Source organism: Corylus avellana, chromosome 5 (genome assembly GCF_965113065.1).
Source record: "Corylus avellana chromosome 5, dhCorAvel1.hap1.2, whole genome shotgun sequence".
Taxonomy (NCBI): Eukaryota; Viridiplantae; Streptophyta; class Magnoliopsida; order Fagales; family Betulaceae; genus Corylus; species Corylus avellana.
In genome coordinates, this window is record NC_142494.1 from 22,757,782 (window position 1) to 22,775,493 (window position 17,712).

The 17,712-nt window shown below is 35.4% G+C and overlaps 2 protein-coding genes across 3 annotated transcripts; both read left to right on the forward strand.

Annotated features, from left to right (window-relative positions):
• Nucleotides 1–4,212: 4,212 nt before the first annotated feature.
• On the forward strand, nucleotides 4,213–5,993 carry LOC132181391 (cytochrome P450 89A2). Its single transcript, XM_059594593.2, has one exon. It carries the CDS (start codon nucleotides 4,405–4,407, stop codon nucleotides 5,935–5,937), a length of 1,533 nt encoding a protein of 510 aa, XP_059450576.2. The 5' UTR covers nucleotides 4,213–4,404; the 3' UTR covers nucleotides 5,938–5,993.
• Nucleotides 5,994–11,064: 5,071 nt separating this feature from the next.
• LOC132182606 (Galactose-binding protein) lies at nucleotides 11,065–15,351 on the forward strand. 2 transcript variants are annotated; one of them, XM_059595903.2, is made up of 5 exons: nucleotides 11,065–11,305; nucleotides 12,382–12,602; nucleotides 13,317–14,572; nucleotides 14,712–14,797; nucleotides 14,920–15,351. In XM_059595903.2, exons 2-5 carry the CDS (start codon nucleotides 12,440–12,442, stop codon nucleotides 15,164–15,166), a joined length of 1,752 nt encoding a protein of 583 aa, XP_059451886.2. In that variant the 5' UTR covers nucleotides 11,065–11,305; nucleotides 12,382–12,439; the 3' UTR covers nucleotides 15,167–15,351. The 2 variants fall into 2 exon arrangements, with proteins under 2 accessions (XP_059451886.2, XP_059451884.2); XM_059595901.2 differs by lacking the exon at nucleotides 11,065–11,305 and having other exon boundaries at nucleotides 12,240–12,602.
• Nucleotides 15,352–17,712: the final 2,361 nt, after the last annotated feature.

Here is a 17,712-nt window from a genome sequence, read left to right on the forward strand (position 1 = left end):
CAGTGGCCCACTATATTGACACTAACCCGATGGTAACATTTTCTCTTTTGGCAACTTCACTCACCTATCGGTATTTTAATCTAACCCCTAAGTCACCTCCTCCGTGACTTGAACATGTGACATGTTATTTGGTTCTAAAACCTAATGATACAAACATTGGGTAAAACATACCTTTAAAAACTGGGTTACAAGTGGCGAGTGCCTAAAAGTTTATATACACATGGTTAAGATTAGACTTAACCCATGTAAGACACAAGTATCATAACAAAGTTCTAAAGGGCTGAAATTAATTTCAATCTACCATTTTTTCTTTGCTTATGAACAATGACGGAGGAAGAAGGGCCGGTATAAGCCTAGCTTATTGGCCCCTACCAACAAACTTTGTTGACTTTACCCAATAAAAATTTTGGCCGTATTCACTAATTATTTTGGCCCACTCAATAAATCTTTTGACTCTTACCCATTCAAACCTAGAAGTTTTAATTGTATAAAAATTTTGTAGTCCAGACCCAATAAATATTGATCCTTACCCATTCAAACCTAGAAGCCCTAATTGTATAAAAATTTTGTAGTCACTACCAATGTCAGCTACCACAAGCAAACAAGTTAGTCGAATAGAAATGAGAAAAAAAGAATAGATTGATAAGACATAAAGGTGAATTTGAAGAAATTTATGGCTTAACTCATCTCATAAAACTGATTCTATAGGAAAAAGGTTGTCAATTCTTTACAAACATGCTCAAAGTCTTGTCCACAAACAATAAATAACTTTTTTGAATAAAATAAAATAAAATAAAAAGTAATCCTGAAAAGTTTGTACGTGGAGTTTGTTCTTTTTATTGGTATTTTAGTATTGTATAAGAAATTATTGTTATTTAGTTGTAACTATAGCTATTTGATTGTAGACTGCAATATTTTTTTTAATTTTTAGTTGATATTTATAGTCTGGGGTAGTCTTTAATTCATAAAAAAATAAAATAAAAATCGTGAGAACCAAAAAATAAATAAAAATCTGTTTTGGTTTGGCCCTACCCATAAGACTTGTCCCTGCTCATGAACGTCTTCAAATCGTGCTTATGAACGTCTTCAGTAGTACAACGTTGTAGAGTTGTTGAATAGATCCGCATCATGCTTCTGAAGATGTAGGGCATTATTTTATTTTTATTTTATTTTTATAGAAATTTCTTCCAAATCAGTATGAAGAAAATATTTTTCAACACATCTAAAATAGTGCCATGTGTCTATAAATATTTAAAAGACACATTAAATTTTTAACCTCATTAACAGGGAACAAGATCCTCTCCAGTCCAAGATCCTCTTGGACTGAAGAATATTCAACTAATGATCAGGGTCTCTCTAAAGAGATCATAAGGTCATAAATGAGACACATGTTTATTAACAAAAAATAATAATAAAACAATATATATTTTTAAAAATAATTAAAAATAATAATAATAAAAAATTTGGTTAAATACCTATACCCCTTGGGTTTCAAAACTTTATTTTTTCTTCACTAGAGTTTGATTTTTATCACAGGAGGTCCTTGTGGTTTTGATAAATGACCAAATTAGTCATTCTGTTTGTTGACCATTAGTTGACTTAACAAACTGACACATTGACCAATTAAAAGTTGACATTTGGCATAAGTAATCACGTCATCACTAACTAATTTTTTTTTAATAAAAAAAATTAAGAAATTAAAATTTTTTTTTTTCCCAAAAGAAAAAAAAATCCTTCCTTTGGCCCAGGCCACCCCCATTTGGCCGGATGTGGGTGGCCGAAACCACCCTCATGGAGCTAAGGCCACCCCCATTCGGCCAAATGGGGGTGGCCAGGCCACCCCCATGGCCATAGCCACCCCCAAATGGTCAAGGATTTTTTTCTTTTATCTTTTTATGAAAAGAATATATTTTTTATTTTTTTTAAAAAAAAAAAAAAAAATTCATCACTGATGATGTGGCCACTTATACCAAATGTCAACTTTTAATTGGTCCATGTGTCAGTCCGTTAAGTCAACTAACGGTCAGCGGACGGAATGACTAATTTGATCATTTATCAAAATCATAAGGACCTCTTGTGATAAAAATCAAACCCTAAGGAAGAAAAAATAAAGTTTTGAAACCTCATGGGGTATTAGGTATTTAATCCTAAAAAATTTTAAAAAAATAACTAAGGGGTGGCCGGCCACCCCCAAGAGCCAAATCAATTTTTTATTTTTATTTTTTTGATTGATCCTTGGGGGTGACCCCCAACTAGGGTGGCAGGCCACCCCTTAGATTTTTTAAATTTTTTATTATTTTCTTTTTTTATTATTTTTAAAATATATATTTTATTTTTTTATTAATGGGACATGTGTTCCATTTATGGCCTTATGATCTCTCTAGAGAGATCCTGACCATTAGCTAGATATTCTCCAGTCCAAAATAGACTGGAGAAGATCATGTTCCCATTAATAGCAGTTTACTAATTTAGACTAAATTTAATATGTCTTTTAAACGTTTATAAACACTTGGCATTATTTTACATGGGTTGAATGATATTTCCTCCATACCGGTTTGGAGGAAATTTCTATCATTCAATTATGTCTAAGGGCCTGTTTGGGATTGCGTTTAAAGGACCTAAAAGTGCTTTTAATACTCAAAAGCCCGTTTGAAGAAAAAAATACTCGTTTGATAAAAAAATTAACAGCGCTTTTAAGAGTCCAAAAAGCCTAAAAATAGCTAAAAATCACTTTTGACAAAAACTTAAAAATGAAGCTTTTGCCCAAAAGCTCTTTTTGACTTAAAAGCTCTATTTCTCAAACGCAATTCTAAACAGACTCTAAGTTAGTAAACTGCTATTAATGACGTTAAGAATTTAATGTGCCTTATAATGTTTATTGACATATGACACTATTTTAAATAGGTTGAAAGATATTTCTTCTAAACTTATTTGGAAAAAAGTTCTCTCTAATTTTTTTTTTTTTTTTTGGATGTAACGGCACCAGAATATGAGACGTACATTACGCGGACTTAGACAAGAGGCGGAGAAGACTCTAATAAGGGAGGCCTCACACACGGATTTGGCTTCTAGGCGGTAGTTAGTTGTGGTAATTACGGTGCAGTTTTGAATTACAGCTGGAAGGAAAATTTGTGGGCCCCGCCCACTAATAATTACAAATATTAAAATTTTAGAAATTTTAAAAAAACTGAAAACAAGAAAATATTAAAAAATTATATATATAAACAAAATGGTGGTTCCAACCATCCTTGGTCAAAATGGGGTGGGTGGCCGGCCATAACCGGATTTGGCTTCTATGCGGTACAAATGGTGCAGTTTTGAACTACATGAAGGAATAATTGTGGGTCGCGCCCTCTAATAATTAAAAGTATTAAAACTTTAGAAAAATTTAAAAAACTAAAAACAAGAAAATATTAAAAAAAAAATAGAAAAAACAAAAATAAATAAAGGGGTGGCGGGAACCAAAATGGGGTGGCCGCCAAGGGTCCACCTTCCTCGTCCTCCGCTTCACCCTCACTCTCTCTCTCCCCCTCTTCCTCCTCCTCATCCAATTCTTCATCAGACCCATCAAATTCCTCATCAAAATCCTCACTTTCCTCTTCCACAACACTCCTCCCACCACACTCCTCCTACCCTTTGATAATTGATTCCTTCTTCTCAACCTCTAGAACCTTCTTGAGCTTCGAGATCTCTCCTGGGTTCTTCTCGAACTGTTTCACCTCGCAGCGGATAGTTGGCAGAGGGGGATGCGCTTGGGGGTCCATTTGCTGCCATATCTGCTCGGCGTCGAACCCCTGGGTCAAGAGCTTGTCGAAGGGCGTTTTGGGCGTGAATGGAGTGAGCGAGGCGAAGAGGTGCTCCGAGGCAGTTCAAGCTATTTGGGAGAGCGAGGGGCTCGGCGCCAACTACACCGGTGGGGTGGCCGCACCACCCCATGGCCCTTGGGGTGGTCCGGCCACCCCAAAAACCGGCCATGCGAGGTGGCTCCTTTTTGTTTTTTTCTTTTTTTTAAAAAAAAAAAAAATTAATATTTTTAGTTTTTTAATATTTTATTGTTTTTAATTTTTTAAAATTTTTTAAAGTTTTAATATTTGTAATTATTAGTGGGCGAGTCCACAATTATTCCTTCCAGCTGTATGCGGTAGTTTGACCGCCGAATAGAAGCCAAATCCCTCGCACACACTTCATGCGGAGGATATATAGACGTACAATTCCAAAGAGAGAGCGTAGAGGTGCCAGCAGGCTGATCACTTCTTCATGGTGATCATGGTCTTACAGAGTTTGCCATGGTTGTTGGTTTGTTGCATATAAATGAGGCCAGGCGGCATATGCATCCATCTTCAAGCTAACACATTGTAATTCACCATAATATTAATACTTCGAGCTAGCTAGCTAGCTAGATCCATGGAGTTCTGGCTCATCATCCTCCTATCTCTCTCTGCATGCTTTTCCATAAAAACCCTCTTCACTCTTCTCTTCTCCTCCAAAACCACAAAAAAGAATGAATTTCCACCAGGACCCCCTTCTCTTCCCATAATAGGACACCTCCATTTACTTCCCAAATCAACAATTGAACTTCGATCCCTCCTCTCTAACCTCTCCCAAAAGTATGGCCCCATCATGACACTCCTCGTCGGCTCCAAACCCCTCGTTTTCATAACCTCCTACCCCATCGCCCACCAAGCCCTTGTTAAAAACAGCGCCATCTTTGCAAATCGCCCACCAGTCGTCCCCGTCAGCTACATTCTCAGCAACAAGCGCAAAGATATTGGGGGATCCCCCTATGGCCTTACTTGGCGTGTCCTTCGTCGTAATCTCATGTCCGAAGTTCTCCACCCTTCGAGCTTGAAATCCTACTCCTTCGCCCGCAACCGATCCATGGAAACATTGGTTAACAGCTTCAACCAGTGTTCCAAACAAGAGGGCGACGCCATACGACTCTTTGAGCATCTCCACCGCGCCGTGTTTTCCTTGTTCATTCTAATGACATATGGCGACATCGGCGAGGATGCAATTCGCGAAGTCGAACACATACAATATACATTTCTTGTCAGCTATGCCGAGTTCAGCGTGTTTGCTTCCTGGCCGAGACTAGGGAAGCATGTCTATAGAAAGCGCTGGCAAAGGTACACTCAATTTTTAAGGCGTCAATACGACATCCTGATGCCTCATATTAGAGCCTGCCAGAAGTTGAAGCAAGAGAAGGGCGCCAAAGAATTGGAGTTGGTTACATACACAGACACCTTACTAGATTTGGAAATTTCTGAGGGCGCCGGCAAGCTTGAGGAGGCCGATGTACTTAGCTTGAGCTCTGAGTTTATCAACGCAGGCGCCGACACAACCGCAACGATGTTCCACTGGGTCATGGCGTATTTGGTGAAGCACCCGCGTATTCAAGCCAAGCTTTTTGGTGAAATCAGCCGAGTTGTGGAACAAGGAGCGGAGGAGGTTAAGGAGGAGGATTTGCAGAGGATTCCGTATTTGAAAGCGGTGATCCTCGAATGTCTCAGAATTCACCCTCCAAACACCTCCTTAGTTCCACACACAAACACAAAAGATATGGAGTTATGCGGCTACACTATCCCCAAAAATACAACGGTGCTCATCGGGACAGCAATAATAGGGCGCGATCCAACGGTGTGGGAGAATCCTATGGAGTTTAAGCCTGAAAGGATGATGAGTAGGTCTAGTAGTAGTGATGACAGTGGAGAAGAAGTGGGTGACGTGTCGTCGTTTAAGATGTTGCCCTTTGGTGCTGGGAGGAGGATGTGTCCCGGTTACAAATATGGATCCCTTATTCTTGAGTACTTTGTTCCAAATTTGGTTTGGAATTTTGAGTGGAAAGCGGTGGATGGTGTTGATCTGTCGGAGAAGGAAGAGTTTTTGGTTGTTATGAAGAATCCAGTGCGAGCTCAGGTTATCCCAAGAGTCAAGTAGATAGTACGTACGTACGTAGTTGTCAGTTGTTTGTATATGAATAATTAAAGAACTTATCGTTCGTAGTTGTTGGTGTTTTTTTTTTTTTTTTTTTTTCTTTTCCCTAATTGTAGTTCTTCAGTTGTTTGTAAATGAATAATCGTACGTAGTGGCCTCATGGATGACATGCATGCTGCATACGTGCGTTGTTTGTCATGACTACCTTCTTTCTTTCGGTCACAAATACATGTACTTACAATAATTTCACAAATACTTGCAGAGGAAATTAATTCTTATATATTCTCAAAGTCATCACTGGATCATCTGACAATTTAATATATAATCACATGATCAAAAGATAAACCAATTCATTTCAACACCTAGCACTCCAAAATAAAACAAACCGTCGCAAGTTGTCAATTTGTACATAACAAATTCACCTCATAATATTTATAGGGAAAAATGCAGTTTACCCCCCTAAAGTTTTAAGAGTTTTTCAATTTTAACCTCAAAGTTTAAAAATTGACAATCTACTCCATTGAAGTTTAAAAAATTAGCAATTTAAACCCTCCGTTTAATTTTTCTGACTAAATGGACGGAAATCTATGAAATTACATCATTGCCCTCATGCTTTTTTAAAAAAAATTTCATCCAATTTAACGGAAATTAGTAACGGAAGGTTTAAATTGTCAATTTTTTAAACTTTAGGGGAGTAGATTGCTAATTTTTGAACTTTTGAGTTAAAATTGAAAAACTCATGAAACTTCAAGGGGGTAAACTGCATTTTACCCATATTTATACCTCTTTTGAAGTGATAAAATAATCAAATGACAAAAAGAACAGTACATAAACTATGGTGTTCGTAGTAGGTTCTTGAAGTATAAAAAATGGTATATATAGGAATATTAGCTGAAATGGGGCGGAATATTCAAATGAAATTGATAATTATTGTAATGTCATGACAATGATAATTATTGTACTGTGTCATTGGATCTTGACATTAAAAGTTTTATAATTCAGATAATAAAACAAGAAAAAAATAAAATAAAATAATTCACGATAATGACACAATACCTTTAATCAATGTGACATGAATTATTTTTTACATAAAAAAATTTAAAATTTTTAAAAAAATTTTAAATTTTTTTTTTTTTTTTTTATTTTAAAAAAAGTGCTAGTGTATGGTGGTGAGCTAGAGGGTGCAAGCAAAAAGGAACAACACAAAGTTTTACCCATGCGTGCATGATTATAATGTTCCTTCTCAAGCGGAAATAGAATCCTCAAAATGAACTGGAGAATATTCATTTAGTTGTAGTGGAGAAGTATTTTTGTCTTTTCACTTTTTAAAATGACAAAAATACATCTCCACTATAACTAACTGGATATTCTTCTATTCAAATAAAATGAAGAGAATCTTAATTCTTCTCGGCTAGTCTTTCTTTGACATTCTGGACCCACTTGTTACCAATTCGATATTAGCCCCTATAGAAAATGAAGCCAATAGGGGCCCTCAAAGGTAGGGTTAGTGAGTGGGTTTGTCAATGGCCATTGGCCAATTACGTAGGATGTTAATAAAAACACAAATTGAAAAAGGGTAACGACCCTTGCTTATAGATGAAAAGCCTCAAGTGTGAATCAAGAGTAAGGATTCGAATATTTAAGGGAAAACTCCTATATATATAATTTATAAGTTTTCCCGCGATTTTAATTTATTCATTGAATTTTTAATTTAATAATTATGTCTTTAAGATTTACTTTTAGTTTCAAACAGATCATTTTATCAACTCAATGTGCCATGTCAAACCAATAAATCGATACCATGTGACTCATGTTTGACATCATGTGCTAACTATATATAAATCTCTACATGACAATTTTACTTTAAATTATAAATATACTCTAAATAAATTTTTTTAAAAAAATGTGGTCAGCCACTCCCTCTATTAGGGAGCTGCAGCCCTCATTGGTGAGGGGGGGAGCTTCTACTAGGATGAAAAATCGCCCCTTTCCTTATATTTAAATTTGTCTAGTCTAATAGGCAACGGCGGAACCACTTTAATTAAGGCTTGAGTAGTCCCAAAAAAATAAATTTTTTTTAAATATATATATATATATATATATATATATATAACTTTAAAAATTAATTTTTGCCCTCTCCCGACTTTTTTAAAAATAAAAATAAAAAATAAAAAATAAAAATTTGCCCCCTAAGTTAAATGTTCTAGTTCCACCCCGGCTAATAGAATGAAAATAGCTACTAATAGAGGGAGAGAGAGTTACATTACATTTTTATTTTACTTTTTGACATGTCTATGCAAAGGGAGGAAAACGAGGGAAGGAGATTCGAATTAATAACCTCTCCTTCATGAGCGTAGTCCTCAACCAATTGAACTACTCTTTGAAGACAATTACAATAAAATTTAAAACAAAAGGCAACAACCAGTTGATGAAAACTCTCATTTGGGTCCAATAGGAGAAAAAATCATCCTATTGGACCATCCTATTTGATTCCCCATCCTAATAGTAATAGGATGAAAAATCATCATTGGTCCAAAAGTTTGAATATGATTGAAATTTTAATTGACTAAATTATATTCTAATAGATTTATAATTATAATACTTGTCCCCAATAGGTATTTTAATCAGCTTAGAACCACGCCTCATAAAGCGGAAATCACTACTTCAAATAAATAAATAAATAAAACTATAATTATAATACTCCCAAGTTGTAAAGCATGACTTGTATAATGTTTTGGGTAAGCTTTGACGCTAAGAAAAAAGAGTAAAAGAGAAAATGGGCCTGGCTAGTTAAGGATGTGATTATTCATTTTGGATCTCTCTTTATTGATAGGCTTTGATATTGGGTCGATATTTTTATTGAGTTGAGGGTATTAGGCCATTTTAAAGCTGGTGGACTTGGGTGATTGAATGGGCTTTTAGTGGGCCAAACCCATCTATCGAAAAAAATAAAAAAAAGAGAGAGATGATCATGTTTGATTAACCAATAATGTTGAGCTTTTCTCCAAGTGACAACATGCTTGAAATTATGTTTGAAAAATAAAAATTTTAAGTCAAAGGCAAATGAATACTTTTTAAACCCTTAAAAATGTTTTTTATTTTTTTTTACCAAACAAATATTTTTTTCTTTTTTTTTTCAAATCGACTTTTTAAATGTTAAACACACTTTTAGGCTCCTCAAATACACTCCCAAACAAACCTTGAATAGGCATTACTGGGCTTTTGGATTTAGACATCCCAATCAATATTGATCCCCATTCCCCAGTCCTTGTGAAGCCTTATCCTTTTCATGCCACTCGTTCTTATAAAATCATAGACAATCACAATCGTCGTCTTTGTATGGCAATTATTGGCGGTATAGCTGATTTGGAACACTTGATAGAGTCATCGAATCTTTTAATGTTGTCGAAGGACCACTAGATAGTTCATCGCTCAATGGCTTGTCAGTTGTCACATAAAGTTCTGGCTGTCCGTCTTTCTCTGATCAGCTGCCCAATATAATGTGATATTGTATTGTGATCATGCAATAGCAATGACCTTAAGAATAAGAGCACTTAATACTGTATTGCGATCATATATTATGGGCTCCGGATCCATATTTTTTCTGTTAAAAGAAATATGATGGGGCCGGAATTGGCCCATTAAAATGAGGTTGTGGCGCTTCTTGAGTTGCGCCCCACATCTTATCGTTTGAATGTGGGCCCGCACTCAGCAGTCCTTGATACCAAAAATAGCCCTCAAATCAAAATTTCCCCCCCCCCCCCCCCCCCCCCCCCCCCTTTCCCTTTTGTCGCTGACGTGCACCCACTCGAAATCGAATAACGCGATTCCAGGTCAGACCCCCCCTCCCCCCCCTAAAAAACGGCATGATGCAAGCGACCAATGGGATGCCTCATTAGGACGTCACCACCTGTCCGTGGCATTTCTTTATTTGTCCGGTTCAAGGCTGCAAGCAATTGACAGCTATTAGCTCTTGTTTGCTTTAGACATGTATGGGTCCCTTTTTTAACTAAAATAATTGAACAAGTCGGCAAATGGAAACTTCATAGCTTAAATCCAGCGCCATTTTTTTTTTAATATTTCAAATAATAAAAATTTGATATATTAGATTTTGTTTTAACTAAAAAGGCGAATAATTGTCTCCGAGATTAGCTCAATCGGCTGGAATGACGCCTAATGAAGCGGAAGTTACTAGTTCGAATTCATCTTCCTCTCTTATGCAGACATATAAAAATAAAAATAAATAAATAAAGAAAGTGAAGAATTAGTTTAAGACTAAAGAGAGTGTAGTTGGCAAGGACAGGTTGCATGCCAAAAACACCCAGCAAATTGTCTTAGTAAGAAATCAAATGTTCTCTCTTGGCCAGCATAAAAATAATGCTCATTCTAAAGTCCTTTCTTTTATTAATACCCCCAAACATCCTTGTTTGGAAGTAGATTCAACTCAAATCTGAATTTTAAATCTAGAAAATTCATGCACCTCTTTTGGATTTCGTTTTCCAAATTCAACTAATATATTATTATTTTTTAAGTGTGAATTTCATTAATTATAAAAACACGATAACTTAATTTTAAATTTGTAATGAAAACATAAACAAGAACAAATCCATTAGAGTTTGTTTTCAATTTGCATATCAAAAACACCAATTTCCATGAAATCCCTCGCCCCAAAACATGAAAAGCCTCACTAATCATATACATGATTCCTAAACTCCATATATCTGCGATCTTTTTTTTTTTGACATGTCCACACAAAAAAGAAATAGAGAATTCGAACTAGTGACATCTACTTTATATGGCATAGCCCCGAGCCGATTTACCTGCTATCTTAAAGATAGACAAAGAACATCTCAATTCCATCCCAAAGGGATAATAATAATAATAATAATAATAATAATAAGAGTAAATAGTATTAGAGTGGGTTTTGCATTGTGACTTGGTAGATAAAAATATTTGAGAGTGTTTTAAAAAAAAAAACTATAATTTAAAAACACAAATAAGGAAATATTTTAAAAAATGCATAATTTTAAAAATAAAACTGTAATTCTTTCAAACATTTTAACTGTTTTAAAATTACTCAAACAAATCCTTAGAAGGCCTTTAGAAAGGCTTCGAAACAAAGACAGAGTATTAATATGAGACGCTGGGTGGAAGGCAATAGGGCCGTTACTGAAGAACGAAGCGACAAGAAAGCATATGAAAACGGCAAGGACGCCCAAACCACACGGCAACGCCGAGAAGATTCGCGTTAGTCTACGCCGTTTCCATGATGACTCCGATTTCCCTCACTCTGATCTCCAACATTCTCCAATAAAATATTGATATTGTAGTTGTTGTTTGTTGCCAATCCCGAGAGAAAAAGAAAAAAAAGGTAAGAATACCCAGGTGATTTCCAATTTGAATCTCTGTGCGCGTATCTATCTACTTCTAATTTAATCTAATCATTCTGGTTTGCATTTTTTGGATTAAAAAATTATTGTATTAGATCTAAAAGTAGTTTGATTTATATACTCTAGCTTGAACTGTAGCTTTTTGTTAATCACCCAGTGAGATCTCCGTTCTCTTTGATTTCTCTCTTTCGAGGTTTGTGTTATGCTATTCCTGTATATGTTTGCATGTTTGAATGGTTTTATATCTTATTTTTTGTTTGGAAGGTCAGAAAGTCGAGGAATGGAAGAGAAAGTTATAAGATTGTTGGTGTCGTTTTCTCGTGTTTTTTCAGAATCATGAAATGATAAACTCAATTAAGTTACTAATTGGGTGGATTTTTTTTCTTCTTCTAATTGGTATTATGTGGGAGGATGATATGTTACATTCGAAATTTTTGAATTATATTTTGTACTACTTTTTCTTCTCTTTGGGTTTTCTCTGTAACCAAACATGGTTTGAAAAGAATGGAATTTAAGTCTTTGTGACTTGCGCTTGAATTCAGTTAAGGAAACTTGTTAGGTGTTGTCTTTTTCAGATTTCACCATCGGTTTCGTTGACACAGTATTTCTTATGAACTAAGGGTGATTTTGCTTGACTGCTACGATGGAGTAATTATTTAAGAATACCCATTACAATTCTCTAAGTGTCAATGAGTATATGGGGGTCGATTTTCTTACACAAAGAGTCTTGATTTTAGAAATATTTAGTATGGTATACTGTAGAAGAATGATCATCATCGTATTGTTCAATATGTGGAAGTGGGATTGATCCAAAAAAGATGAAGATAATTGTGTGTGTTTGAATCGTTTAAGTTATTTAAGCTGAAGCTACAAGCAAAATGCTCTTTTTGTTAATTCAAAGGTACCCTTGGGAATTTGAGCCATTGGACTTGGATCCGATCTTCATTTACAAGCAAATTAGATTATTTATGTATTTTTTGATTTATTGTTTTAATTATATAAAAAAATGATTTGTGAATGTAGGAGTAAGAGAAGGTTTCTGTATTGTGTGGTGCAGGGTATTTCCTGTTTTCTTTAGTTGTTCAGCCGTCAGCTTTGGATCAGATTGATGAGCGATGCAGAGATCACGCCGAGCTCTTCTGCAAAGAACAGCTTTGGAGAAGGGTATAACTGGGAGAAGAAATTGCTTCTACAAGGTTTCTCTTTCCTTGGTTTTTGTTCTGTGGGGACTTGTCTTCCTTTTTAGCTTATGGATCAGTTTTGGCCATGGTTATAGAGGTAAGCTCTTTAAACTAAGTTTTCCTTATACACTATTACTGAATCTTCTGATAAATTGCTGTTGTGAGCTCTAAAGAATCTGTAGGATGCCGAGCTGTTTTACATTCTTGCAATGAATAATTGTTATGTGAGATCTCATATTAGAGGTAATATGAGAGGTGTTTCAGTGGTTCGTCTTTCTGCTTTCTGGTTATGTTGGCAAGCCTATGCTTAGCATAAGTGTATTTATTGTAGTTGGCAATCTACACATTTCCTTTGTGGCTCTATACATTTCCAAGATCCATCATTTGTACTGAGTAGCCTCCCCTTGATTGCTTTCCCATGAAGCATTGGCTTGATTGTCACATTGCAGCCTTTAACCCACTTCTTGGGATTTATGTAGTCGTGGTGTAGGAACTGTTATGTTGTTTCCTATGGGTACAAATAAGATGGGGTTTTGATGCACTAAGCATATGGGGCAGTTTGGGGAGGACACGAACAAATTATTTCTGAATTATACTATCCAAGTTAAAGTGAACAGAAAATCTAACACCATGAACAGCATATTAGGTGAATATTTGTAATTGCTATATATATACTTATCAAAATATATATATATATATAAGGATGCACTCATCTTTAGTCTTGTTTTCCACAATGCATTTTGTTTTTGGTTTGTGCTGTATTAATAACTTGTTCTGATTAGCTACTCTTTATTCATTTTTTTGGACTTAGGTGAATCTGCAGTACTTCCGGTTGGCATATCCACTTGGGATGAAGCTAAGGCAGGACGTAATGAACACTCAGATAGAGTAGAAAATCATCAACTGAAAGAAACTGATTCTTTTTGTTCTCCTGAGGCTTCGTGCACAAATGGTGCTGAAACCAGAGGTTGTGGTAGTAAATTAGTTTGTGGTGAAGGAAGTACAAACGATGTCTCAGTTGAAGGGAGAAGGGATGATCTCTCAACTGTTCGAGAGCAACCTGAGGTGGAGAACTCCAGTTCAACTCTGAAATCTGAAAATGATGATCCAAAGACCGATCATCTGTCTCATAGTGTTCCACTTGGTCTTGATGAGTTCAAGAGCAGAGCCTTCAGTTCCATAAGTAAACCTGGAACTGGTCAGGCTGGAAGCGTGATACACAGAGTGGAGCCTGGAGGTGCTGAGCACAATTATGCTTCAGCATCCAAGGGAGCAAAGGTTTTGGCTTTTAACAAGGAAGCCAAGGGTGCCTCTAATATCTTAGGTAGAGATAAGGACAAGTATCTTCGAAATCCATGTTCTGCAGAAGAGAAATTTGCTATTATAGAGCTTTCAGAAGAAACCTTAGTAGATACAATCGAAATAGCTAACTTTGAGCACCACTCTTCTAATTTAAAAGATTTTGAGCTGCTTGGCAGTTTGGTTTATCCAACAGATGAATGGGTCAAGCTCGGGAATTTCACTGCTCCAAATGTGAAGCATGCTCAGAGGTTTGTTCTTCAGGAGCCAAAATGGGCAAGATACCTAAAGTTGAATCTTCTGAGCCATTATGGTTCGGAATTCTATTGTACACTGAGTTTTGTTGAAGTTTATGGTGTAGATGCTGTTGAACGAATGCTGGAAGATTTGATATCTGCTCAAGATAAAAAAGTGTATGTTCCTGAGGAAGTAACTGGTGACCAAAAGGAAATACCCACCCAGCCAGAGCCCACTGAAGGTGTGAATCCTGATCAAGATATTATAGAAACTAGGGTGCCTGATCCAGTTGAGGAAATGCGTTACCCACAACTTGGCAGGATGCCTGGGGACACTGTTCTCAAGATATTGATGCAGAAAGTACGGTCACTGGATTTAAATTTATCTGTTTTAGAGCGATATTTGGAGGAATTGATTTCCAGCTATGGAAATATTTTCAAAGAAATCAACAAAGATATAGGAGACAAAGATATAATTTTAGAGAAGATCAGAGAAGACGCAAGGAATCTTCTGGACAGTCAGGAGGTCATTGTATGTGAAATTCTTATCTTTCTGAATCTTGCTTATTGATATTATCATTGTTTTGTGTTGTTCTTATAAAATATCATGATCAGTGCTAGTATTACCATTATACTTGCGATTAATTTTGTAATGGTTTATTTCATTGCAGGCTAACGATGTCGACGATCTTATTTCTTGGCGATCCGATGTTTCCAGGCAGTTGGATAATTTACTCCGGGACAATGCTGTTCTCAGGTAGAATTCATTTCTTGCTCATATGCTTCCCCCCCAATTGCTTAGCAACGTTAACCCAAAAATTGATTTTGGTTTTATCCAGTTTGTTTTTGCAAGCCCTGATAAATGCCATTCATTTGCAGATCTCAGGTTGATAAGATCCATGAGAATCAGAGGTCTATGGAGAATAAGGGTGTCATAGTATTTTTGGTATGTTTAATATTTGCAGTTTTGGCTCTTGTGAGGCTATTCTTAGATCTGGCGGTGAGTGTTTATAAAGCATCGAGTGTTTATAGAACAAATATGTCCGGGAAATTTTGTTGGATGAACGCTTCCTGGCTATTCTTACTACTGAGCTGTACTACCATTATTTTCATACTATCAATATAGAGAAATAGAGAAATGTTTGTTTTCTATATTATGCCCCTCTCTTGTCCATCTCCGGACAAGAGACGGGTAAGTCCACCATTAAATATGTTGAACTATGTGAGTTCCACATATTCAATGGTAAATTTGTAGAAGAGAAGTATGTGTAACGGTTCACATCACTATAATACATATTTTGTTGGAATAAATGCCTATTGCGCCTCAATCTTTCTTGCATAATGTCCTACTTTTACATCCATCTTGGGACAAGTTATATCGAGCGAGATCTCCTTCATTTGGTTGTCCAAATTGCAGCGATTGAGAGAGGTCTCAATGGAGTTCACTTATGATGCCCTTTTTTATTAGCTACACGGCCGGCTATAATTTTTAAAAAACGCATTATGAAATGGTAATTTATGTGATTTTGTTTAAGGGTTAAATACCAAATGCCTTCCTGGGGTTTGGTAACTTTATTTTTATCCTCTTGGGGTTTCATTTTTATCACAGGACCCTTCCTGGGGTTTTGATAAAGGACCAAGTTAGTCCATCCGTTAGTTGACCATTAGGACTGATATGTGGACCAATTCGATATTGACACGTGGCACCTATTTAATTTTTTTAAAAAAAAAAAAGAAAAAAGAAAAACAATTGGCCACCCCCTTAGCCATTTGGGGGTGGCTCAATTGTTTTTCTTTTCTTTTCTTTTTTTTCTTTCTTTTTTTTTTAATTAAAAAAAAATTAAATAGGTGCCACATATCAACATCTGATTGGTCCACGTGTTAGTCCTAACGGTCAACTAACAAATGGACTAACTTGGTCCTTTATCAAAACCTCAGAGGGGTCCTGTGATAAAAATGAAACCCCAAGGGGGTAAAAATAAAGTTACCAAACCCTAGGGGAGTATTTGGTATTTAACCCTTTGTTTATAATTGTACTTTTAACTTGTGAAATTGCAAAGCCAAATGACCTCTATCTAAACTGTATGCAAAATAAAAGCAAACTGCCGTACTCATTAATCTCTTTTCCATATACATAAAATTAGTATTTGTACCACATCTTGTTTTGTTATTCAATAACATTGCTTTTCACACTCATTATCACACAGGCATATGAAACGTGTTTTAAGTGGCTTTTCTTTTGATTTTTTATTTTTAATGGCTGACATAAGAAACCACTTAAAGCATGTCACATCAACTCATTTGAATTTGCTACGACTCATGTGAATTTGCTACGATATATGGGCGGGAAGAGTATCATTACTCTTTCATATTTTTAGTTTGCTGAACTCTCCCAAGATGCATGTTTGAAGAGTGGGTGGAAAAGCCACAGGGAGGAAAAGAAGAAAGTAAAAGTAAAGACAAGATTTAGGAAAGGAAAGAACGATCATTTCTTTTCCATCAAAGTGTTTCTTAAGAGAGACGGAAAAGAACAAACGAAAAATAACGACAGAATTTAGGAAAGGAGATTAGAAAAGAAAGATACTTTTCCTTTCCATCACAATTCACAAGTGTTTCGTAAGACAGAAGGAAAAGTAGGTGGTGAAAAAAATAGATTTCCACTTTCCGTTGTTTGGTATAAGAGAAGGACGAGAGGAAAAAAAATAATATATATATAGTAATTTGTTTCTTATAAGAGGGAGAGGTGGATTCAAACTAGTAACTTCCGTCTCATGAGGCGTGGTCTTCAGCCGATTAAGTTACTCCTTGGAGACATAATTTGTTTCTTTTAAAAGAAAATGAAAATATTAAGGCTTTAAAACATAAGGAGTAAAAGGTAATTTGAAAGCACATCAACTCTGATATAAAATGTAATAAAGATAATAAATACCAAGGAGATAAATCTGAAACAATTGTTTTAAAATATTTAGAATCTGAAGAACTCTACTAATTAATATTGAAAATTTAGAATATTTGATCCCAAATTGATTCAAGTTGCTTTTTTTTTTTTTTTTTTTTTTCTTTTGACATATCCGCACAAGATGGGGAGGGAATTCGAACTAGTGACCTTCACTTCATTAGTCGTGGTCTCAGCCGATTGAGCTATCTCTTGGAAACTATTGATTAGCGTTGCTGATCCAACATCGAAAGACTTTTTAGTGAAATTTTTGTCATAAAACAAAATTTAACATCTTATGCTAAAGGTAACAAAGACTTTTCTAATGAACTAATTAAATTTATTTGTTTCCATGTTTATCATATTGTATCTCTACAGAATAATTAAGTTTAATTATGATTTATTTATCATTTTTGTAAATCCAGTGAAGGATATTTAAAAGTCATAATGGTTGGAAAGGTGTGAAAAAAATTAGAGGTCTTCATCCTCTTAATTAAACATTGGAAAAACTAATCAAATAATGAAGGATGACGTGGCAGACCCATAAAATTACCTTATTAATTTGGTTGAATCGGACATTTATATCTTGACCTTCCATATATATATAGATATTACATACACCCTATTCTAAAAAATTTATGATATATTCATTTTATAGTTTCCAGCAATAAATAGCTTCGAATTAACGTTTCATCTTTAGAACTTGTTTTTGGATACTTCATTAATGTATTGTTTTA